The sequence below is a fragment of the Neofelis nebulosa genome, chromosome 12 (genome assembly GCF_028018385.1).
Source record: "Neofelis nebulosa isolate mNeoNeb1 chromosome 12, mNeoNeb1.pri, whole genome shotgun sequence".
Taxonomy (NCBI): domain Eukaryota; kingdom Metazoa; phylum Chordata; class Mammalia; order Carnivora; family Felidae; genus Neofelis; species Neofelis nebulosa.
This window is the reverse complement of record NC_080793.1, coordinates 12,875,651-12,901,029: the sequence shown is the minus strand read 5'-3', so window position 1 is coordinate 12,901,029 and position 25,379 is coordinate 12,875,651. Positions and strand designations below refer to the sequence as shown.

Below are 25,379 nucleotides of genomic sequence, written 5' to 3'. Positions count from 1 at the left end.
AAAAGACAAGACATAAACAGTGCTGTAAGAATGCAGAAAAAGAAAATTCTCATGCACTGTTGGGGGATGTAGCAGCACAGAGATTTCCCCCAAAATTAAAAAAAAAAAAATAGTTACAAACAGAGAGGGAAAAAGGCAAACCACAAGAGACTCTTAAATACAGAGACCAAACTGAGGGTAGATGGGGTGGGGGGTGGGGAGAGGGGAAAATGGGTGATGGGCATTGAGGAGGGCACTTGTTGGGATGAGCACTGGGTGTTGTATGTAAGACAATTTGACAATAACTTATATTAAAAAATTAAAATAAAATAAAACTACCATAAGATCCAGCAATTCTACTTCTGAGTATTTATTAGAACATAATGAGAACACTAATTTGAAAAGATACATGCACCCCTATGTTCACTGCAGCATTATTTATCATAGTCAAAATATGGAAGCTACCTGACTGTCCGTCAATAGATGAATAAAGACGATGTGGTATACATGTATAATGAAATATTATTCAACCATAAAAAATATTGAAATCTTGCCATTTGCAACATGTTATTGATAAACCTAAAGGATTTTGCTAAGTTGAACTAAGTCAGACAGAGAGAAACAAATACTATATCATTTCACTTATACATGGAATCTAAAAAACAAAACAAATACAGAGAACACTGAGGGTTGCTAGAGGGGAGGTGGGTGGGGGGAAGGGTGACGGGCTTTAAGAAGGGCACTTGTTAGGATGAGCAGGGTGTTATATGTAATGATGACTCACTGGGTTCTACTCCTGAAACCAATACTACACTGTATGTCAACTAACTTGAAAGTAAATAAATTAACTTAAAAAATGAAAACAAAACAGAAACAGGCTTATAGATACAGAGAACAATCAGATGGTCCCCAGAGGGGATTAGAGTGGGCAGGGTGTGGGGCAGTGGGGAATGGTTGAAATAGGAGAAAAAGAGTAAAAGGCTCAAACTTCTAGTTATAAAACAAATAATTAAAGGGGATGAAAGTTGCAGCATAGGGAATATAGTTAACAATATTGTAACAACTTCGTATGGTGACAGATGGCAGCTAAATTTATCCTGGTGATCACTTTAGAATGCATATAAATGTTCAAAAACTATGTTCATTGTATTAGCAGTTCACTATATTAGCACTGAAATTAATATATTATTGTATGTCAATGACATTTGAATAAAAAATAAATAAATCAGAATAAACTTGAGGAGGACAGAGCAGAAGGTACTGGTGATGTTGTGGTGCTCTGAGATAGATGTCCTTTAGACAAATGGAGGGACAAAGGAGAAGTCCATATTGAAGCTTTATAGGTTCAAGGAAGAAACCAGGTGTCCCTCCCCGGTACTCTATCCTCAGTCCCACATGGCACAAACCAAGGTAACCCTCAGAGAGGTTGCAATAGCCAGGGACAGAAAGTTATTGTCTCCCACGGACACCTACACCAGGCTAAGCAGATGTTGCACTATGCCCAGACCATTGAAGACAGGGATGTGGGGCCATTTGAAGAAGGAGAACACATGTAATTCCTTGGGATCCTTGGAGACAATCCTGCACAAAGTTAATGCATGTTTTTGTTCTTATTATCTCCCCGATCAAACACCAGGGACTTAGTGACACAGCATCAGAGGATATTCCCATGAGGGAAGCAGGGGCTGTAAGTATATATATCTTGGAAAGGATGGTAAGAATCCATGGAAGGGAGCATTCAGATTTAAGGAGAATTAGGAGGTTTTCTACAATCAGACACATTTTCTGTATGCTATCTCTTGGCACAGTTTGTCTTCTTTTTCACTAATAATTCCATGGAGCATGAATGAAGGCAGTGGAATGAATACATGAAGTAAGATTTTAATGTCCTTCCCAGGTAAGAAATGAACTTTGAGAATTCCTGGTGAGAAGATATAAATATTTGATCTCAGACAGGTAATTAGTCATCATTGGACACTAAGAAAGATAACAATGTTTGTACTAAATGTTGAGATTTAGGTATCTATATTCTATAGTTAAATCTTTCTTTACCCAGTCCACTTGTAAGCCACCTTCCCCTGACCTCAAGATATGAAATACGAGCTGAAGAACAGGGAATTTGGGGAGAGAATTTTCTCTTGAAAATTCACTTCGTCTCTCTCACTTTCCCTTCTCCATCTTTCTTTGCCCTCTGCTTACTTTCAACATTCAACCAAATGGTTTTGTAGGCCATTCATACTTCCATTGCAAATGGTGTGGGAAGAAGCATCTTGATTTAAAAAGATGGCTCTTCATCAACCATAAACTAGGTGAAATAGCTATTTCATGATTATATAGATGTGCATTAGCCATGGGTAATCTTTATGAGAAGTTGACCTTAACCTGATTCATAGACTGCATCTGTGGTTCCTGTGATTACTAGTCACAGAATAAGGAGGAGGAAAAGGGAATCAAGCCTGCTCTCCCTCTTTTCTCCTCCTCCTCCTCTTCATCCTCCTCCTCCTCCTCCTCCACCACCGTTTAGTTTTCCTTCTTCCTCTCTGTCTCTCTCTCTCTCCTTCAATCAGTTTTCTATAGATCTCTATATCAAAGATTCTAAAAGAACAAGTGAAAACGCAACTTTGGCTCTCATTTGCCCATATTCATAAAGAAAAACATTGAAGTAAATGCTCTATTAGTAACTGCCAATTCTCATTGCAAGAACCAGATGGAAAGGTGCATGTCCTAGATGACATAAGAACTATTAATTGACAGGACCTTTTATCTGTAGGTGCATTCAAGTCTATGGGAATGTCCAACCTGACAAGACTGTCTGAATTCATCCTCATAGGACTCTCCTCTCACCCTGAGGACCAGAAGCCACTCTTTGCTCTCTTTCTTATCATGTACCTGGTCACTATAACGGGGAATCTGCTCATCATCCTGGCTATCCGCTCTGATCCCAAACTCCAAAACCCCATGTACTTCTTCCTGAGCATCTTGTCCTTTGCTGATATTTGCTACACAACAGTCGTAGTCCCCAAGATGTTAGTGAACTTCTTATCAGAGACAAAGACCATTTCCTATGCTGAATGTCTGACACAGATGTATTTTTTCCTGGTTTTTGGAAACATAGACAGTTATCTCCTGGCAGTTATGGCCATTGACCGCTATGTAGCCATTTGTAATCCTTTCCACTATGTCACTGTGATGAACCGCAGACGCTGTACGTTGCTGCTGGCCTTCTCCGTAGCTTTCTCCTGCCTCCACTCCCTCCTACATGTCCTCCTGGTGAATCGGCTCACGTTCTGTGCATCAAATGTAATCCAACATTTTTTCTGTGATGTCAACCCTGTTCTGAAACTGGCCTGCTCTTCCACCTTTGTCAATGAAGTTATGGCCATGACAGAAGGGTTGGCTTCTGTGATGGCCCCATGTATCTGCATCATCATCTCTTACCTAAGAATTCTCATTGCTGTCCTCAATGTTCCCTCAGTGGCTGGAAAATGCAAAGCCTTCTCCACCTGCAGCTCCCATCTCACTGTGGTGACTCTGTTTTATGGGAGTATTACCTATGTCTATTTCCAACCCTTGTCCAACTATACTGTCAAGGACAGAATAGCAACAATCATTTACACTGTACTGACCTCCATGTTGAATCCATTTATCTACAGTTTGAGAAACAAAGACATGAAACGGGGCTTAGAGAAATTGATAAGCAGAGTGAAGACTCAAATGGATATGCTTTCTACTGCACAAGCCAACAAAATCCATGAACCCTGATTGCAAGTTGTGGGTGTGAGTGTGGGTGTGGGTGTGTGTTCAGACACACACATCCAGATAGACACACCTGAGGGAATACACTTTGATCAACTTTACCTGCACTAGGTACTTTCCTACCCTGCTGTTTCTGTCATACCATGGTTCCACATGACTACCCAGTCTTGGTACCGAAGCTGCAGTATAGATCATCCCCAAATACTCCCTGATTCCAGAAAATCACAATCCCTTTACTCCTTCCATACTTATTAGGAACCTCCCATATTTCCTTCTATTTATAAATTTCCAGCCAAGTTTGGTCACTTGAATTACCAGAGAATTTTTATATACAACTATGTAGAAATCAAATATATATGTGCAAATATATTTTGCACACATAACCACCTATTCTGTTTGAAACTGTTAGAAAAATTTTTACAGGTGTGCATACATGTGTGTATCAGCATGTGCATGCATGTCTGTGCATGTGTGTGGTTGTGTGTGTAACCTCACTCTCAGACTAGCAGACTAGGAGTTTCCCAAATATAGAGGCCGTGTTCCCTGGTCATGTCATGATATAACCATGGTCCTGCTTTTACTTCTCAAAACAGCTGAATATCTTGGGCTCTGGAGTCATTAGAGTCAAAACAACTGACATCAACCACCCAACTGACTATTAGTAAACCAGCTCTGTGCCTCTATACATGTTTTGGCCTCTACACATTGCACCCTTCATAAGCTCAGGGTGCATTCATCAACCTACACTTTATGGAGCTCCTTACCTGTATCCTCTCTACAGAGGCCTATACTTCCATCTCTTCTGTAGTGTTTTTTTTTTTAATGAAGTAGTATTTTTTTCTATCAGAAATGCTTCATATGGGGGCGCCTGGGTGGCGCAGTTGGTTAAGCGTCCGACTTCAGCCAGGTCATGATCTCGCGGTCCGTGAGTTCGAGCCCCGCGTCAGGCTCTGGGCTGATGGCTCGGAGCCTGGAGCCTGTTTCCGATTCTGTGTCTCCCTCTCTCTCTGCCCCTCCCCCGTTCATGCTCTGTCTCTCTCTGTCCCAAAAATAAATAAAAAACGTTGAAAAAAAAAATTAGAAATGCTTCATATGGTCACTGAAGACAGAGTAAAAATCAATGTATGTAAACTACTAGTGAGAGCCTTTGGTTTAAAAGGCCTGATATGAAAAAGGTTCACAAATTAGCTGGAAAATGAATTATTTAAGAAACCAGTAAAGTGAATTACTTTACACTTATGTAGCAAAAGAACTCTGGGCTGAATACACAAGGATGAATAAAGACTGATTACAATGTCTGCTGTAAGTATGGACACAAAAAGTACTGGTACATATAAAAAGTGCAGTTTTAGCCACCATACGCTGGGCATGTAAAAATGGAATTAATTTCTATAAATTTATGTCTATAGTTTCATTTATCTTTTATTTTGAGCCCTCAGTCTACCTAATCATAGCTCGGTATGGACTTTTCTCCATCCAATCCAATATTTCCCCAGTGACTTCTGATTTATTCATAAGCCCCATTTATTCATTTCTCACCCTTCATGGATACCATTGCTCCTTTCAAGCCCCATTTAAAACTATCAGGGCTTATCCAGCTTCTCCCTGATGTCTCCAAAGACAGACAGGGTCTCTCTTTTAGATTAGTCTATCCTTTGGTCCTGTACTGGAATCAGTTGCTGACATCTGAAGTCAGCATTTTTTCCAGTCATTTGTCACCGTGAATGATGGTTAGGGCTTGCTTTTGAGATTGGTGACTGACTTTTATGATTCCTTCTGCTCTGTAATGATGATCCAATGGTGATACCAGCCTTGGCCATCATGAAGGGCTTCTTGACACAGCCCTTTGATCTTAGTCTAGCCTCTTCTCTCCATCAACCTGACTTTTGTCTCTCTCATTCATCTACTTACATGAACCATTCCAGGCCTTGGAAAACATTTGTATTCCCTCCAGAAAAACACTGAGGGCAATAGTCAGTCCTCTGCTGTCTACAAATACAATGCCACCATTTTCTATTGTTCTTTGTAACTGCAAGAACAAGAGGAGCACAAATACAGCCCTCATATTGGGATCAAGGCACACATCCACTCTACTCTGAGATTCACAGACTTAAAGGACCTTGCAAGAGACTCTCTAGCATCATCAAATGTGTTCCATTGTTTTGATTTCTCCTGCAACTCTTCCCCGGATTATATGTGGATCCTAAGTGATGACTCTTAAAAAGCTAAGAATTTGGTATCTAATACATTGGGGTTGGACTGAATTGTGTTCCCCGTCCCCGAAATTTGTAGATTAAAATCCTAACCACCACCACCCTCATCTCCAGTAGTGATTTGTTTGGAGATAGGGTTTTTAGAGAGGTAGTTAACTTAAAATGATGTCATTCAGGTGAGTCATAATCCAGGTAGCATTCTTCCAAAAGGTGGAGATTAGGACACAGACACACAGAGGCAACCCCATGTGAAGGCACAGAAGATAGCAAGTCAAAAAGAGTCCTCAAAAGAAACCAAGCCTGTCAATACCTTAGCCTCAGATTCCTAGGCTCCAGAAATGTGAAAAAATAAATTTCCATTGCTTAAGCCACCCAGTTTGTGGCACTTTGCTATGACAGGCCCAGAAAACTAATACAATAACTTTGATAATTTTGCTGGTGAGAACTGAAGAATAAACAGAACTTAATCCTCAAATATTTAATTCACAATATCTGCTTGCCACGAATCTTCCATTTTGGCAATGAAATCTGTTTTCAAAACCTGACTATCTCTAATTCATGGATTATCTCAGGCAATATAAAACTGGGAACTTAACCATAGTCTTTAGCTTGCCTAGAAATAAGACCCAGAACTCAATTAATGAGAGATGGGGGTGAACAAAATCAACATTGGAACAAAAAGACAAGGGAACACTGATTAAACTGAAGTGTCAAGTAGGTAAAGAATTAATGTGACCACGGGACCTTTCAATATGGCCATCATCAGTCTCATGAATTATGTGAGGGAAATGAGAGGGTCTTACCTTCCTGTCAATCTCTGACAAAGAAGAACCTGTGACAGCGCCTTATCCTGCCTTCTAACACAGGTGACGGCAAAGATGAGTACATGTTGTTTCCTGGTAACATTTTCTTGACCTGCCATTAATTGAACTTCCTTTTCTAAGATTGGTAATAGTTTATCATCTTAAATTATGAGCACTTATTGTAGGAATTTACTGAAAGTAAAAACAAATAAAAATAAGAACTCAGATGCACTACTAGGTCAGGAAAAAAAAGAGAAAACCAAGTACTACCAAGACTGAAAAAGATGTTCAGGAAATAGTAAAACATTCTGGTTACAATTCAGGTACTCAGCTGCTGGCTTATTCACCTTTGGTCAACCTCTGTCCTGGCAGCCCTAACTCCTACAAGAAGGAACACAGGTATATTGCATGAGACTCTGCTTAGGGTTTCTCTCCCTGTCATAGATTTATGGTGAGGTCATCTTGCTCAGAAGGAACTATGGGTGGCTGATCCCTTAGATTCCACCTACACCTGCCTAAATAACCCAGAAAGCCACCAGAAGACAAGCAGAATGGAGTCTCTGGAGCCAAGTGCAGACGAGAGGACCACGGAAGAGGGTAGGAAGGGCGGAGAGGCTGTGCGCGCTCCACGGACCGGCGGGAGAGAGCCGGGGGCGGAGGGGCAGCCCGCCGGCAGCAGAGCCCCTGAGTCTGGCTTGCAAAAGCAGAGAGGCCAGATGGAGTGTGTTCCCACAGCAAGCGCGACTTGACATCTGGAAGGTTATAAGCTAACAGCTCTGCTCAGAGAACGGGAGGGCTGGAGGACAACAGGAGGGAGAGTTGTTGAGCCCCAGACGACAGAGCTCAGCTTGGCGGGGAACAAAGGCGCTCTCCAGCGCCATCTCCCTTGCCCATGCCATCTCCCTCGCCCATCCCCCAGCCAAAATCCCAAAGGGAACCAGTTCCTGCCAGGGAACTTGCCTGCACCGCGCAAACACCCAACGCTGTGCTTCTGCGGATCCATCCCTCTGGCGGGTCTGACTCCCTCCCGGTGCCACAGGGCCCCTCCTGAAGTGGATCTCCAAAGGAAAAGCGAGCTGAGCCTACCCTTCCCGCCCCTGTGCACCTTGTTGATCCACCCCAGCTAATACGCCAGATCCCCAGCACCACAAGCCTGACAGTGTGCAAGTAGCCCAGATGGGCCACGCCACCCCACAGTGAATCCCGCCCCTAGGAGAGGGGAAGAGAAGGCACACACCAGTCTGCCTGTGGCCCCAGCAGTGGGCTGGGGGCAGACATCAGGTCTGACTGCGGCCCCGCCCACCAACTCCAGTTATACACCACAGCACAGGGGAAGTGCCCTGCAGGTCGACACTATTCCAGGGACTATCCAAAATGACCAAACAGAAGAATTCCCCTCAGAAAAACATCCAGGAAATAACAACAGCTAATGAACTCATCAAAAACGATTTAAACAATATAACAGAAAGTGAATTTAGAATAATAGTCATAAAATTAATCGCTGGGTTTGAAAACAGTATAAAGGACAGCAGAGAATCTCTTGCTACAGAGATCAAGGGCCTAAGGAACAGCCAGGAGGAGCTAAAAAATGCTATCAATGAACTGCAAAATAAAATGGAGACAACTATGGCTCGGATTGAAGAGGCAGAGGAGAGAATAGGTGAACTAGAAGATAAAATTATGGAAAAAGAAGAAGCTGAGAAAAAGAGAGATAAAAATATCCAGGAGTATGAAGGGAAAATTAGAGAACTACGTGATGCACTAAAGAGAAATAATATATGCATAATTGGTATTCCAGAGGAGGAAGAGAGAGGGAAAGGTGCTGAAGGTATACTTGAAGAAATAATACCTGAGAACTTCCCGGATCTGGGGAAGGAAAAAGGCATTGAAATCCAAGAGACACAGAGAACTCCCTTCAGACGTAACTTGAATCAATCTTCTGCACGACATACCATAGTGAAACTGGCAAAATACAAGGATAAAGAGAAAATTCTGAAAGCAGCTAGAGATAAACGTGCTCTAAAGGGAGCATGTGAGTAAGACTCGTGACTGATCTCTCTACTGAAACTTGGCAGGCCAGAAAGGAATGGCAGGAGATCTTCAATGTGATGAACAGTAAAAATATGCAGCCGAGAATCCTTTATCCAGCAAGTCTGTCATTTAGAATAGAAGGAGAGATAAAGGTCTTCCCAAACAAAAACTGAAGGAATTCGTCACCACTAAACCAGCCCTACAAGAGATCCTAAGGGGGATCCTGTGAGACAAAGTACCAGAGACATCGCTACAAGCATGAAACCTATGGACATCACAATGACTCTAAACCCATATCTTTCTATAATAACACTGAATGTAAATGGACTGTAATGTAAATGGACTGTAAATGGAATGTAAATGCACCAACCAAAAGACATAGGGTATGAGAATGGATAAAGAAACAAGACCCATCTATTTGCTGTCTACAAGAGACTCATTTTAGACCTGAGGACACCTTCAGATTGAGAGTGAGGGGATGGACAACTATTTATCATGCCACTGGAAGTCAAAAGAAAGCTGGAGTAGCCATACTTATATCAGACAAACTAGACTTTCAATTAAAGGCTGTAACAAGAGATGAAGAAGGGAATTATATAATAATCAGAGTCTATCCATCAGTAAGAGCTAACAATTATAAATGTCTATGCACTGAATACAGGAGCCCCCAAATAGATAAAACAATTACTCACAAACATAAGCAACCTTATTGATAAGAATGTAGTAATTGCAGGGGACTTTAACACTCCACTTAAAGAAATGGATAGATCATCTAGACACATGGTCAATAAAGAAACAAGGGCCCTGAATGATACATTGGATCAGATGAACTTGACAGATATATTTAGAACTCTGCTTCCCAAAGCAACAGAATATACTTTCTTCTCGAGTGCACATGGAACATTCTCCAAGATAGATCATATACTGGGTCACAAAACAGCCCTTCATAAGTATACAAGAATTGAAATTATACCATGCACACTTTCAGACCACAATGCTATGAAGCTTGAAATCAACTACAGGAAAAAGTCTGGAAAATCTCCAAAAGCATGGAGGTTAAAGAACACCCTACTAAAGAATGAATGGGTCAACCAGGCAATTAGAGAAGAAATTTAAAAATATATGGAAACAAACGAAAATGAAAATACAACAATCCAAAAGCTTTGGGATGCAGCGAAGGCAGTCCTGAGAGGAAAATACATTGCAATCCAGGCCTATCTCAAGAAACAAGAAAAACTCCAAATACAAAATCTAACAGCACACCTAAAGGAAATAGAAGCAGAACAGCAAAGACAGCCTAAATCCATCAGAAGAAGAGAAATAATAACGATCAGAGCAGAAATAAACAATATAGAATCTAAAAAAAAACTATAGAGCAGATCAATGAAATCAAGAGTTGGTTTTTTGAAAAAATAAACAAAATTGATAAACCTCTAGCCAGGCTTCTCAAAAAGAAAAGGGAAATGACCCAAATAGCTAAAATCATGAATGAAAATGGAATATTACAACCAATCCCTCAGAGATACAAACAATTATCAGGGAATACTATTAACAATTATATGCCAAAAACTGGACAACCTGGAAGAAATGGACAAATTCCTAAACACCCACACTCTTCCAAAACTCAATCAGGAGGAAATAGAAAGCTTGAACAGACCCATAACCAGCGAAGAAATTGAATCAGTTATCAAAAATCTCCCAACAAATAATAGTCCAGGACCAGATGGCTTCCCAGGGGAGTTCTACCAGACGTTTAAAGCAGAGATAATACCTATCCTTCTCAGGCTATTCCAAAAAATAGAGAGGGAAGGAAAACTTCCAGACTCATTATATGAAGCCAGCATTACTTTGATCCCTAAACCAGACAGAGACCCAGTAAAAAAAGAGAACTACAGGCCAATATCCCTGATGAATATGGATGCAAAAATTCTCAGTAAGATAGTAGCAAATCGAATTCAACAGCATATAAAAAGAATTATTCACCATGATCAAATGGGATTCATTCATGGGATGCAGGGCTGGTTCAACATTCGCAAATCAATCAACGTGATACATCACATTAATAAAAGAAAAGAGAAGAACCATATGATCCTGTCAATCGATGCAGAAAAGGCCTTTGAAAAAATCCAGCAATGTTTCTTAATAAAAACCCTCGAGAAAGTCGGGATAGAAGGAACATACTCAAAGATCATAAAAGCCATTTATGAAAAGCCCACAGCTAACATCATCCTCAATGGGGAAAAACTGAGAGCTTTTTCCCTGAGACCAGGAACACGACAGGGATGTCCACTCTCACCGCTGTTGTTTAACATAGTGTTGTTGGAAGTTCTAGCATCAGCAATCAGACAACAAAAGGAAATTAAAGGTATCAAAATTGGCAAAGATGAAGTCAAGCTTTCACTTTTTGCAGATGACATGATATTATACATGGAAAATCCGATAGACTCCACCAGAAGTCTGCTAGAACTGATACATGAATTCAGCAAAGTTGCAGGATACAAAATCAATGTACAGAAATCAGTTGCATTCTTATACACTAATAATGAAGCAACAGAAAGACAAATAAGGAAACTGATCCCATTCACAATTGCACCAAGAAGCATAAAATACCTAGGAATAAATCTAACCAAAGATGTAAAAGATCTGTATGCTCAAAACTATAGAAAGCTTATGAAGGAAATTGAAGAAGATACAAAGAAATGGAAAAACATTCCATGCTCATGGATTGGAAGAATAAATATTGTCAAAATGTCAATACTACCCAAAGCTATCTACACATTCAATGCAATCCCAATCAAAATTGCACCAGCATTCTTCTCGAAGCTAGAACAAGCAATTCTAAAATTCATATGGAACCACGAAAGGCCCCAAATAGCCAAAGTAATTTTGAAGAAGAAGACCAAAGCGGGGGGCATCACAATCCCAGACTTTAGCCTCTACTACAAAACTATAATCATCAAGACAGCATGGTATTGGCACAAAAACAGACACATAGACCAATGGAATAGAATAGAAACCCCAGAACTAGACTCACAAACATATGGCCAACTAATCTTTGACAAAACAGGAAAGAACATCCAATGGAAAAACAGTCTCTTTAACAAATGGTGCTGGGAGAACTGGACAGCAACATGCAGAAGATTGAAACTAGACCACTTTCTCACACCATTCACAAAAATAAACTCAAAATGGATAAAGGACCTGAATGTGAGACAGGAAACCATCAAAACCTTAGAGGAGAAAGCAGGAAAAGACCTCTCTGACCTCAGCCATAGCAATCTCTTACTCGACACTTCCCCAAAGGCAAGGGAATTAAAAACAAAAATGAACTACTGGGATCTTATGAAGATAAAAAGCTTCTGCACAGCAAAGGAAACAACCAACAAAACTAAAAGGCAACCAATGGAATGGGAAAAGATATTTGCAAATGACATATCGGACAAAGGGCTAGTATCCAAAATCTATAAAGAGCTCACCAAACTCCACACCCGAAAAACAAATAACCCAGTGAAGAAATGGGCAGAAAGCATGAATAGACACTTCTCTAAAGAAGACATCCAGATGGCCAACAGGCACATGAAAAGATGCTCAACGTTGCTCTTCATCAGGGAAATACAAATCAAAACCACAGTGAGATATCACCTCACGCCAGTCAGAGTGGCCAAAATGAACAAATCAGGAGACTATAGATGCTGGCGAGGACGTGGAGAAATGGGAACCCTCTTGCACTATTGGTGGGAATGCAAATTGGTGCAGCCACTCTGGAAAACAGTGTGGAGGTTCCTCAAAAAATTAAAAATAGACCTACCATGGGGCGCCTGGGTGGCGCAGTCGGTTAAGCGTCCGACTTCAGCCAGGTCACGATCTCGCGGTATGTGAGTTCGAGCCCCACATCGGGCTCTGGGCTGATGGCTCGGAGCCTGGAGCCTGTTTCTGATTCTGTGTCTCCCTCTCTCTCTGCCCCTCCCCCGTTCATGCTCTGTCTCTCTCTGTCCCAAAAAAAAAAAAAAAAAAAAAAAAAAACGTTGAAAAGAAAAAAAAAAATAGACCTACCCTATGACCCAGCAATACCACTGCTAGGAATTTACCCAAGGGATACAGGAGTACTGATGCATAGGGGCACTTGTACCCCAATGTTTATAGCAGCACTCTCAACAATAGCCAAATTATGGAAAGAGCCTAAATGTCCATCAACTGATGAATGGATAAAGAAATTGTGGTTTATATACACAATGGAGTACTACATGGCAATGAGAAAGAATGAAATATGGCCCTTTGTAGCAACATGGATGGAACTGGAGAGTGTTATGCTAAGTGAAATAAGCCATACAGAGAAAGACAGATACCATATGGTTTCACTCCTATGTGGATCCTGAGAAACTTAACAGAAACCCATGGGGGAGAGGAAGAAAAAAAAAAGAGGTTAGAGTGGGAGAGAGCCAAAGCATAAGAGACTCTTAAAAACTGAGAACAAACTGAGGGTTGATGGGGGGTGGGAGGGAGAGGAGGGTGGTTGATGGGTATTGAGGAGGGCACCTTTTGGGATGAGCACTGGGTGTTGTATGGAAACCAATTTGACATTAAACTTCATATATTGAAAAAAAAAAAAAGAAGGAACTCTGGGTGTCTAAGGGGCCCAAACTTGTCCCTCCTACACTCTCAATAAGTTTTCAGGGAATAAGGAGTCATTAGATGGCATGAGCCTGGGGAGTGTGAGACTGAAAGTGCCCATGGGAAATTTTCTGTGCTGGGCTGCCCAAAATGCACCTGGCAAAAGGACTTCCAGTGGGAGGTAACCTGTTGTGACAGAACAGCAACTGAGGTCCAAAGCCAAGGATGAAGTTCTAATCACTACATTCTAAAGGATGCTCTACCACTGGCAAACCAGCCCCCACACATCAGGGCTTTGGGGGAGGAGCTAGCACAGTTCTGTCCCCATCAAGCACCACTCAAGTCTCCTGCTTCCCCAGCCAATGTGTGAAGAGGGACAAGAGAAGAAAAAGACAATGACCTTTTGGAGAAAAGAAGAAATATTTCTCTCCCAGAAAACCAAGAAGCAAAGCTATGGAATGGGAGATTATATTTGTAAATGACATATCAGATAAATGGTTAATAGCCAAAATCTATAAAGAATGTTCCAAACTCAACACCCAAAAAACAAATAATCCAGTGAAGAAATGGGCAGAAGACATGAATAGACACTTTTCCAAAGAAGACATCTAGATGGTTAATAGACACATGAAAAGAAGCTCACCATCAGTCATCATCAGGACAACACAAATTGGAACCATGATGAGATACCACCTCACACCTGTCAGAATGGCTCAAATTAACAACACAAGAAACAAGAGGTGTTAATAAGGATCCAGAGAAAGGGGAACCCTCTTACACTGTTAGTGGGAATGTAAAGGGGTGCACCCACCCTAGAGAATGGTATGGAGGTTCAAAAAACTACAAATAGAATTACCTTACTTTTTAGCAATTGCACTGTTAGGTATTTACCCAAATGATACAAAAATACAAACCCAAAGGGGTACGCATGCACTCCAATGCTAACAGCAGCATTATAAACAATAGCCAAATGTTCATTAACTGATGCATGGATAAAAATGTGGTACATATAGGGGTGCCTGGGTGGCGCAGTCGGTTAAGCGTCCGACTTCAGCCAGGTCACGATCTCACGGCCCATGGGTTCGAGCCCCGCATCAGGCTCTGGGCTGATGGCTCAGAGCCTGGAGCCTGTTTCCGATTCTGTGTCTCCCTCTCTCTCTGTCCCTCCCCCGTTCATGCTCTGTCTCTCTCTGTCCCAAAAATAAATAAACGTTGAAAAAAAAATTAAAAAAAAAAAAGATGTGGTACATATATACAATGGAATATTACTCAGCCATCAAAAAGAATGAAATCTTGCCATTTGCAATGACATGCATGGAGCTAGAATGTATTGTGATAAGCAAAATAAGTCAATCAGAGATAGACAAATACCATATAACTTCACTCATATGTGGAACTTAAGAAACAAAACAGATGAATATACGGGGGCGGGGAGAGGAGACAGGGGAACAAACCACATAAGATTCCTAATGATAGAGAACAAACTGAGAGTTGATGGAGGAAGGTGGATGGGAGATGGGTTAGATGGGTGATGGGCACCTGTCGTGATGAGCACTGTTGTATGTAAGTGATGAGTCACCAAATTCTACTCCTGAAACCAATATTTATACTATATGTTGGCTAACTAAAATTTAAACTAAAAACTTTTCAAAATCAACTCTAGTATTTCATTAGTTTAGTTTTAGGCCTTTAGTTTTAGTGCATCTGGAAAATATTTATATAAAATACTTATTACCTATATAAGAGGCCAAAATATTTACTTAATAGAACACAACTTTCCACTGAATTACCCCAGTATCAAATAATAAGTTCCAATACATACTTGAGTCTATTTCTGGACTCCTTAACTGCTCTAAAAAAATTAAGTCTATTAAAGGAAAACACATTTTTTAAATATGGAAACAACCAACAATACCTAAAAGAAACAATAATCAAACTAAAAAAAAAAAAGGACAGAAAACAAAAAGCAATATTTTTCCAAAGTGGACATACAGATGGCCAACAGACACATGAAGAGATGTTCAACTTTACTGATGATCATGGAAATGCATATCAAAACTACAATGAGATATCACTTCATACCTATCAGAATGGCTAAAATCAACAACACAGGAAACAACAGGTGTTGGCGAATATGTAGAGAAAGGAGAACACTTTTGCACTGTAGGTGGGAATGCAAACTGGTGCAGCACTCTGGGAAACAGTGTGGAGTTTCCTCAAAAAATTAAAAACAGAACTACTCTATGACCCAGCAATTGTACTACTAGGAATTCATTCAAAGGATGCAAAACTGTTGATTAAGATGGGGACATGCTCCCCAATTTTTATAGCAATTCTATCAACAACAACCAAATTATGGAAAGAGCACAAATATCCATCAACTGATGAATAGATAAAGAAGATGTGGTACCTATATACAACAGAATAACACTTGGTGATGAAGAATGAAATCTTATCATTTGCAACAACGTGGATGGAACTAGAGGGTATTATGCTAACCAAAATAAGTCAAGCAGATAAAGACAGATACATTATTTCACTCATATGGAATTTAAGAAACACAACAGATGAGCATAGGGGAAGGGAAGGCTATTAAGATAAAAACAGAGACGGAGGCAAACCATAAGAGACTTTTTTTTAAAATATCATTTATTGTCAAATTGGCTAACATACAGTGTGTAAAGTGTGCTCTTGGTTTTTGGGGTAGATTTCCGTGGTTCATCGTTTACATACAACACCCAGTGCTCATCCCAACAAGTGGCCTCCTCAATGCTCATCACCCATTTCCCCCTCTCCCCCACCCCCATTCACCCTCAGTTTGTTCTCTGTATTTAAGAGTCTTGTGGTTTGTGCCTCCCTCCCTCTCTGTTTGTAACTATTTTCTTCCCCTTCCCTTTCCCCATGGTCTTCTGTTAAGTTTCTCAAGATCCACATATGAGTGAAAACATGTGATATCTGTCCTTCTCTGACTGACTTATTTCACTCAGCAATAATACCTTCCAGTTCCATCCATGTTGCTGCAAATGGCATGATTTTATTCTTTCTCATTGCCAAGTAGTATTCCATTGTATATATAAACCACATCTTCTTTATCCATTCATCAGATGATGGACATTTAGGCTCTTTCCATAATTTGGCTATTGTTGAAAGTGCTGCAATAAACATTGGGGTACATGTGCCCCTATGAATCAGCACTCCTGTATCCTTGGATAAATTCCTAGTAATGCTATTGCTGGGTCATAGGGCAGTTCCATTTTTAATTTCTTGAGGAACCTCCACACTGTTTCCCAGAGCAGCTACACAAGTTTGCGTTCCCATGAACAGTGCAAGAGGGTTCCCATTTCTCCACATCCTCGCCAACATCTGTAGTTTCCTGAGTTGTTCACTTTAGCCACTCTGACCGGTGGTGGGGTGGTATGTGGACAGACACACACACACACACACACACACACACACACACATACACACACTGGAATGTTACTCAGATATTTAAAAAATGAAATCTTCCCATATTCTACATCATGGATTGACCTAGAGTGTATTATACTAAGTGAAATAAGTCAGACAGAGAAAAACAAATACTATATAATTTCATTTATATGTGAAATATAAGAGTAAAACAAAACAAACAAACAAACAAACACAGAATCAAATACAGAGAACAAACTGGTGGTAGCCAGAAGGGGGTTGGGCAAAATAAAAGAAGGGGATAAATAAATATAAACTTCTAGTTATAAAATAAGTAAGTCATGCAAATAAAAGTACAGCATAAGGAATATAGTCAATAATATTGTAATAATATTGTATGGTGACAGAGGGTGGTTACACTTATTGTGGTGAACACTGACTAATATACAAAACTGTTGAATCAATATGCTGTAACCTGAAACATATATTACATTTTATAATAATTATATTTCATGGCACAAAAACAGACACTCAGATCAATGGAACAGAATAGAGAACTCAGAAATGGGCCCACAAACATATGGCCAACTAATCCTTGACAAAGCAGGAAAGAATATCCAATGGAATAAAGGCAGTCTCTTCAGCAAGTGGTGCTGGGAAAACTGGACAGCGACGTGCAGAAGAATGAACCTGGACCATTTACTTACACCATACACAAAAACAAACTCAAAATGGATGAAAAACCTAAACGTAAGACAGGAAGCCATCAAAATCCTCAAGAAGAAAGCAGGCAAAAACCTCTCTGATCTTGGCCACAGCAATTTCTTGCTCAACACATCTCCAGAGGCAAGGGAAACAAAAGCAAAAATGAACTATTGGGACCTCATCAAAATAAAAAGCTTCTGCACAGCGAAGGAAACAATCATCAAAACTAAAAGGCAACCAACAGAATAGGAGATGATATTGGCAAATGACATATCAAATAAAGGGTTAGTATCCAAAATCTATAAAGACCTTATCAAACTCAACACCCAAAAAACAAATAATCCAGTGAAGAAATGGGCAAAAGACGTGAATAGACACATCTCCAAAAAAGACATCCAGATGGCCAACCGACACATGAAAAAATGCTCAACATCACTCATCATCATGGAAATACAAATCAAAACCACAATGAGATACCACCTTACACCTGTCAAAATGGCTAACATTAACAGCTCAGGCAACAACAGATGTTGGCGAGGATGCAGAGAAAGAGGATCTCTTTTGCATTGATGGTGGGAATGCAAACTCATACAGCCACTCTGGAAAACAGTATGGAGGTTCCTCAAAAAACTAAAAATGGAACTACGCTGCGACTTAGCAACTGCACTACTAGGTATTTATCCAAGGGATACAGGTGTGCTGTTTTGATACAGGTGTGCTGTTTCATAAACATGCACCCCCATGTTTATAGTAGCACTATAGACAATAGCCAAAGTATGGGAAAAGCCCAAATGTCCATCAATGGATAAATGGATAAAGAAGATGTGGTGTGTATATATATGTATATATATATATATATATTATGTATATATGTATATATATATATATATATATATAATGGAGTATTGCTCGGCAACCAAAAAGAATGAAATCTTGCCATTGCAACTACATGGATGGAACTAGAGGGTATTATGCTAAGCAAAATTAGTCAGAGAAAGATAAATATCATATAACTTCATTCATATGAGGACTTTAAGACACAGAGAAGATGAACATAAGGGAAGGAAAGCAAAAATAATATAAAAACAGGGAGGGGGACAAAACATAAGAGACTCTTAAATATGGAGAACAAACAGAGGGTTACTGGAGGGATTGTGGGAGGGGAGATGGGCTAAATGGGTAAGGGGCAATAAGGAATCTACTCCTAAAATCACTGTTGCACTATATGCTAATTTGGAAAAAATTTAAAAAGTAAAATTAATAATAAAAACAAAAAACTACTGATATTAAAAAATAATTGTATTTCAGTAATAAATAAAAATAAATAAATTTTGAAAAATAAGTCATAGGGATGTAATGTACTGCATAGGTAATATAGTTTAAGATTGTAACAACTTTGTATGGTGACAGACTGTAGCTACATTTATCCTGGTAATTGCTTCATAAAGTATATAAATGTTGAAGCACTATGTTGTACACCAGAAACTAATATGTTATATGCCAGTGACACTTAAATAATACATAAATACATAAAAATAAACTTGAAGATACACATGATGTTGTAGTTCTTCCAGGGAGTTGTCCTTTGAACAAATGGAGGCACTAAGGGGAACTCCAAATAAAACTTTTTCAAGATGGAAACTGGACCTAGGTGTCCCTGCCTGGTGCTCTGTCCTCACTGATATATGGGACATCACCCACTAAGCCAGGGACAGAAGCTTATTGTTTCAGAGAGGTTACAAGAGCTAGGAACAGAAAATTATTGTCCATCTTGGACACCTACACCAGGCTATGCAGATGTTGGATTCTACCCAGATGTTTGAGGTGAGGGATATGCGGCCACCTAGGGAGGGAGAACACATAGAATTCTTCTGAACCCTTCGAGACAATCCTGTAAAAGGTTAATGTGTGTTTCTCTTCTTACTGTCCCACCAAACACCAGGGATTTAGTGACACAGCATCAGAAGAATCTCCCATGAGGGATGTAGGGGCTGTAAGTATCTACAGCTTGGGAAGGGTGGTAAGAATCCATGGAAGGGAGCATTCATATTCAAGAAACCTTAGATTTTCTACAACCAGGGACATTTTCTGTTTGCTGTCTCTAAGCACAGTTTGTCTTCTTTTCCATGGAGCAGAAATAAGGGGAGGGGAATAAATACATGAGGCAAGACTTCAATGTCCTTCCCTGGTAAGAAGTCAATGTTGCGGAGCGCCTGGGTGGCGCAGTCGGTTAAGCGTCCGACTTCAGCCAGGTCACGATCTCGCGGTCCGTGAGTTCGAGCCCCGCGTCAGGCTCTGGGCTGATGGCTCGGAGCCTGGAGCCTGTTTCCGATTCTGTGTCTCCCTCTCTCTCTCTCTGCCCCTCCCCCGTTCATGCTCTGTCTCTCTCTGTCCCAAAAATAAATAAAAAACGTTGAAAAAAAAAAATTAAAAAAAAAAAAAAAAAAGAAGTCAATGTTGCGAATACCTCATGAAAAGGTGTAAATATCTGAACTCAGAGAGATAATTAGTCATCACTGGATGCTAAGAGAGTGACCTTATGTTTGTGCTAAATGTTGAGATTTTATATCTATACTCTATAATCTTTATTTACCCAGTCTACCTGTGAGTCACATCGCCCAGACCTCAGAATAGGAATTCTCAGCTGAAGAAAGGGAATTTGGGGAGAGAATTTTCTCACAAAAATATACTCCCTCCCTTTCACTTTCCCTTCCCCATCTCTCTTTGCCCCTAACTGCTTACATTCAGTTCTACATTCAGTTCAATGTTTTTTAATGACTATCCTGCTTCTGTTGCAAGTGATGTGGAAAGAAGCATGTTTGTTTAAAAAGATTGTTATTCTTCAACCACAAATTAGGTGAGATAGCTATTTCATGATTATATAGGGGTGGCTTAGCCCAAAATAACCTTTATGAGAAGCTGACCTGAACCTTATTCATAGACTGTATCTGTGGATCCTGTGATTATCAGCCACAGAGTAAGGAAAAGAAGATGGTAATCTCTCTCTCTCTCTCTCTCTCTCTCTCTCTCTCTCTCTCTCTCTCTCTGTGCTCCTCTCTTTTTCTCTCTCTTTCCTCTTGAATCTATTTTCTATAGATCTCTATCTCAAAAATTCTAAAAGAAAAGTGAAAATACACTTCTGGCTCTCATTTGCCCATATTCATAAAGAAAAACATTGAAGTAAATGCTCTATTAGTAACTGCTAATTCTCATTGCAAGAACCAGATGGAAAGGTGCATGTCCTAGATGACATAAGAACCATTAATTGACAGGACCTTTTACCTGTAGGTGCATTCAAGTCTATGGGAATGTCCAACCTGACAAGACTGTCTGAATTCATCCTCATAGGACTCTCCTCTCACCCTGAGGACCAGAAGCCACTCTTTGCTCTCTTTCTTATCATGTACCTGGTCACTATAACGGGGAATCTGCTCATCATCCTGGCTATCCGCTCTGATCCCAAACTCCAAAACCCCATGTACTTCTTCCTGAGCATCTTGTCCTTTGCTGATATTTGCTACACAACAGTCGTAGTCCCCAAGATGTTAGTGAACTTCTTATCAGAGACAAAGACCATTTCCTATGCTGAATGTCTGACACAGATGTATTTTTTCCTGGTTTTTGGAAACATAGACAGTTATCTCCTGGCAGTTATGGCCATTGACCGCTATGTAGCCATTTGTAATCCTTTCCACTATGTCACTGTGATGAACCGCAGATGCTGTACGTTGCTGCTGGCCTTCTCCGTAGCTTTCTCCTGCCTCCACTCCCTCCTACATGTCCTTCTGGTGAATCGGCTCACGTTCTGTGCATCAAATGTAATCCAACATTTTTTCTGTGATGTCAACCCTGTTCTGAAACTGGCCTGCTCTTCCACCTTTGTCAATGAAGTTATGGCCATGACAGAAGGGTTGGCTTCTGTGATGGCCCCATGTATCTGCATCATCATCTCTTACCTAAGAATCCTCATTGCTGTCTTCAACATTCCCTCGGCGTCTGGAAAATGCAAAGCCTTCTCCACCTGCAGCTCCCATCTCACTGTGGTGACTCTGTTTTATGGGAGTATTAGCTATGAATATTTCCACCCTTTGTCCAGGTATACTGCCAAGGACCGAGTAGCAACAATCATCTACGCTGTACTGACATCCATGTTGAATCCATTTATCTACACTTTGAGAAATAAAGACATGAAACGGGGCTTAGAGAAACTGATAAGCAGGATTAAGGTTCAAATGGATATGCTTTCTGCTACACAAGCCAACAAAATCCATGGATCCTGATTATAAGGTGTGAGTATGGTTGTGTGTGCTCATGTACACACGCCTGCACACACTCATAGGTGCACACACACACACACACACATACACACACCAGGATGTAAGGCAAATTTTGTAAAAACATACTCTTTGCTCAACTGTAGTTGCACCCTGTACTTTTCAGCCCTGTGGTCTCTGTTATGTCATGGTTGACAGTATCATTCATGTCTTAGTACCTATGCTACAATGCAGATTACAATATTTCTCTATTCCAGAAAATCACATTCCTCTTACCCCTTCCATATTTATATGGAACCTCCCATATTTCCAACATTTATAAATACATCCAAGTTTGGTCACTTGAATTACAAGAGAGTTTTTGTACATCTACTTAGAAATTTATATATGTGCAAAAATGTTTTGCCTTCATAAACACTCTGTTCTATCTGAAATAGTCAGAAGTTGTTTTGCAGGTTGTTGGGTGGGTGAGTGTGTGTGTGTGTGTGTGTGTGTCCTCTCTGTTGGACTAGGAGCTTCCCAACTGCAGAGTCTGTGTTCTCTGATCATGCCATGATACAACTATGGTTCCTTTTATTAATTCTCCCCACAGCTGGATATCCTGAGCTCTGGAGTCATTAGATTCACAACAACTGACATCAATCACTTAACTGACAATTAGTAAGCCAGTTCTATGCCTCTGTATGTGTTTTGGTCTCCTCCCCTCCTCAGGTTGCATTCATCAGCCAAAACTCCCTGAAACTCCTTGCCTGTGTGCTTCTCTCTCAAAGGTGCCTGTATTTCCATGCCTTTTCTATTCGTTACTTTTTTCAGAATGATTTAAGATTTGTTCTATGTAATCAGAAATGCTCCCGGTGGCCACTGAAGACAAGAGTCAAAAATCAATGGACGTAAACTACTACTAAGAAGCTTTGGGTTACAAAGCATCATATAAAAGAGGCTCTCAACTCAGTTGGAAAATGAATTACATAGAAAAGCAGTCTGATAAATTACTTTATTTTTTCATTTATTTTTTAATTTTATTTAAATCCAAGTTAGTTAACATATAGTGTAATAATGATTTCAAGAATAGAACTAGGTGATTCACCGCTTATATTTAACACCCAGTGCTCATCCCAACAAGTGCCCTCCTTAATGTCTGTCACCCATTTAGTCCATCCCCTACTTTAAACTTAAGAAATTGCTTTACCCTTAAGAACAGCAACATGGTGAGATTCTCTCTCTTTCTATCCAAGTGTTTGCATTTTATTTTTTTATTTTTATTTTTTTGTTATTTTTTTTTAATTTTTTTTTATTTTTTAATATATGAAATTTACTGTCAAATTGGTTTCCATACAACACCCAGTGCTCATCCCAAAAGGTGCCCTCCTCAATACCCATCACCCACCCTGCCCTCCCTCCCACCCCCCATCAACCCTCAGTTTGTTCTCAGTTTTTAAGAGTCTCTTATGCTTTGGCTCTCTCCCACTCTAACCTCTTTTTTTTTTTTTTCCTTCCCCTCCCCCATGGGTTTCTGTTACGTTTCTCAGGATCCACATAAGAGTGAAACCATATGGTATCTGTCTTTCTCTGTATGGCTTATTTCACTTAGCATCACACTCTCCAGTTCCATCCACGTTGCTACAAAAGGCCATATTTCATTCTTTCTCACTGCCACGTAGTATTCCATTGTGTATATAAACCACAATTTCTTTATCCATTCATCAGTTGATGGACATTTAGGCTCTTTCCATAATTTGGCTATTGTTGAGAGTGCTGCTATAAACATTGGGGTACAAGTGCCCCTATGCATCAGTACTCCTGTATCCCTTGGATAAATTCCTAGCAGTGCTACTGCTGGGTCATAGGGTAGGTCTATTTTTAATTTTCTGAGGAACCTCCACACTGCTTTCCAGAGCGGCTGCACCAATTTGCATTCCCACCAACAGTGCAAGAGGGTTCCTGTTTCTCCACATCCTCGCCAGCATCTATAGTCTCCTGATTTGTTCATTTTGGCCACTCTGACTGGCGTGAGGTGGTATCTGAGTGTGGTTTTGATTTGTATTTCCCTGATAAGGAGCGACGTTGAACATCTTTTCATGTGCCTGTTGGCCATCTGGATGTCTTCTTTAGAGAAGTGTCTATTCATGTTTTCTGCCCATTTCTTCACTGGGTTATTTGTTTTTCGGGTGTGGAGTTTGATGAGCTCTTTATAGATTTTGGATACTAGCCCTTTGTCCGATGTGTCATTTGCAAATATCTTTTCCCATTCTGTTGGTTGCCTTTTAGTTTTGTTGGTTGTTTCCTTTGCTGTGCAGAAGCTTTTTATCTTCATAAGGTCCCAGTAATTCACTTTTGCTTTTAATTCCCTTGCCTTTGGGGAAGTGTCGAGTAAGAGATTGCTACGGCTGAGGTCAGAGAGGTCTTTTCCTGCTTTCTCCTCTAAGGTTTTGATGGTTTCCTGTCTCACATTCAGGTCCTTTATCCATTTTGAGTTTATTTTTGTGAATGGTGTGAGAAAGTGGTCTAGTTTCAACCTTCTGCATGTTGCTGTCCAGTTCTCCCAGCACCATTTGTTAAAGAGACTGTCTTTTTTCCATTGGATGTTCTTTCCTGCTTTGTCAAAGATGAGTTCGCCATACGTTTGTGGGTCTAGTTCTGGGGTTTCTATTCTATTCCATTGGTCTATGTGTCTGTTTTTGTGCCAATACCATGCTGTCTTGATGATGACAGCTTTGTAGTAGAGGCTAAAGTCTGGGATTGTGATGCCTCCTGCTTTGGTCTTCTTCAAAATTACTTTGGCTATTCGGGGCCTTTTGTGGTTCCATATGAATTTTAGGATTGCTTATTCTAGTTTCGAGAAGAATGCTGGTGCAATTTTGATTGGGATTGCATTGAATGTGTAGATAGCTTTGGGTAGTATTGACATTTTGACAATATTTATTCTTCCAATCCATGAGCAGGGAATGTCTTTCCATTTCTTTATATCTTCTTCAATTACCTGCATAAGCTTTCTATAGTTTTCAGCATACAGATCTTTTACACCAAGTGTTTGCATTTTAGAGATGCCTAAGTCAATCAAATTAATCTCCCATAGTATTTCAGACAAGAGATTTATGGATAATTCTAAAGTTTTAAATAATAGAATAAGGAGTCTTTATACCCTTTTGATTTTGCCTCAGTCATCCCTAACCTAGGGCAAGGCTGAGTCTGGGTGAGAACAAATTCCTCAATTTCATTCCTTTATTACATGTATGGCAAATTAGTTTAACTCCATTCCAAGTCTCATCAATTGATAAGGATATCCCGTTTTGCTGTAGTGAAAAAAAACTTGTGCTGAACTCTGCGCTGAATACAGAAGATTGAATAAAGATTGATAACAGTGTCTGTTTTGGTTGTGGGTGCAAAAAGTACTGGTTCATATACAACAAGCAGATTTTCACAGCCATTGTAAACCTCACACCTCAGACATCTGAAAATGGAACTTTATTTCTATATCTTCATTTCTATAGTTCAATTTACTTTTGCTATTGAGCCCTCCATCTATCTGGCTGTATCTCAATTTGGACTTAACCCAATCCAATATTTTTTCAGTAAATTTTTATTTACAATTGAGCCTC

The 25,379-nt window shown here is 40.1% G+C and overlaps 2 protein-coding genes across 2 annotated transcripts; both read left to right on the top strand.

Annotated features, from left to right (window-relative positions):
* Positions 1 to 2,745: 2,745 nt before the first annotated feature.
* LOC131490955 (olfactory receptor 1L3-like) lies at positions 2,746 to 3,741 on the top strand. Its single transcript, XM_058693353.1, has one exon. It carries the CDS (start codon positions 2,764 to 2,766, stop codon positions 3,739 to 3,741), a length of 978 nt encoding a protein of 325 aa, XP_058549336.1. The 5' UTR covers positions 2,746 to 2,763.
* A 17,067-nt stretch (positions 3,742 to 20,808) lies between these two features.
* Positions 20,809 to 21,808, top strand: LOC131490827 (olfactory receptor 1L3-like). Its single transcript, XM_058693287.1, has one exon. The coding sequence runs from the start codon at positions 20,809 to 20,811 to the stop codon at positions 21,784 to 21,786; it is 978 nt and encodes a 325-aa protein (XP_058549270.1). The 3' UTR covers positions 21,787 to 21,808.
* The last annotated feature ends 3,571 nt before the right edge of the window (positions 21,809 to 25,379 follow it).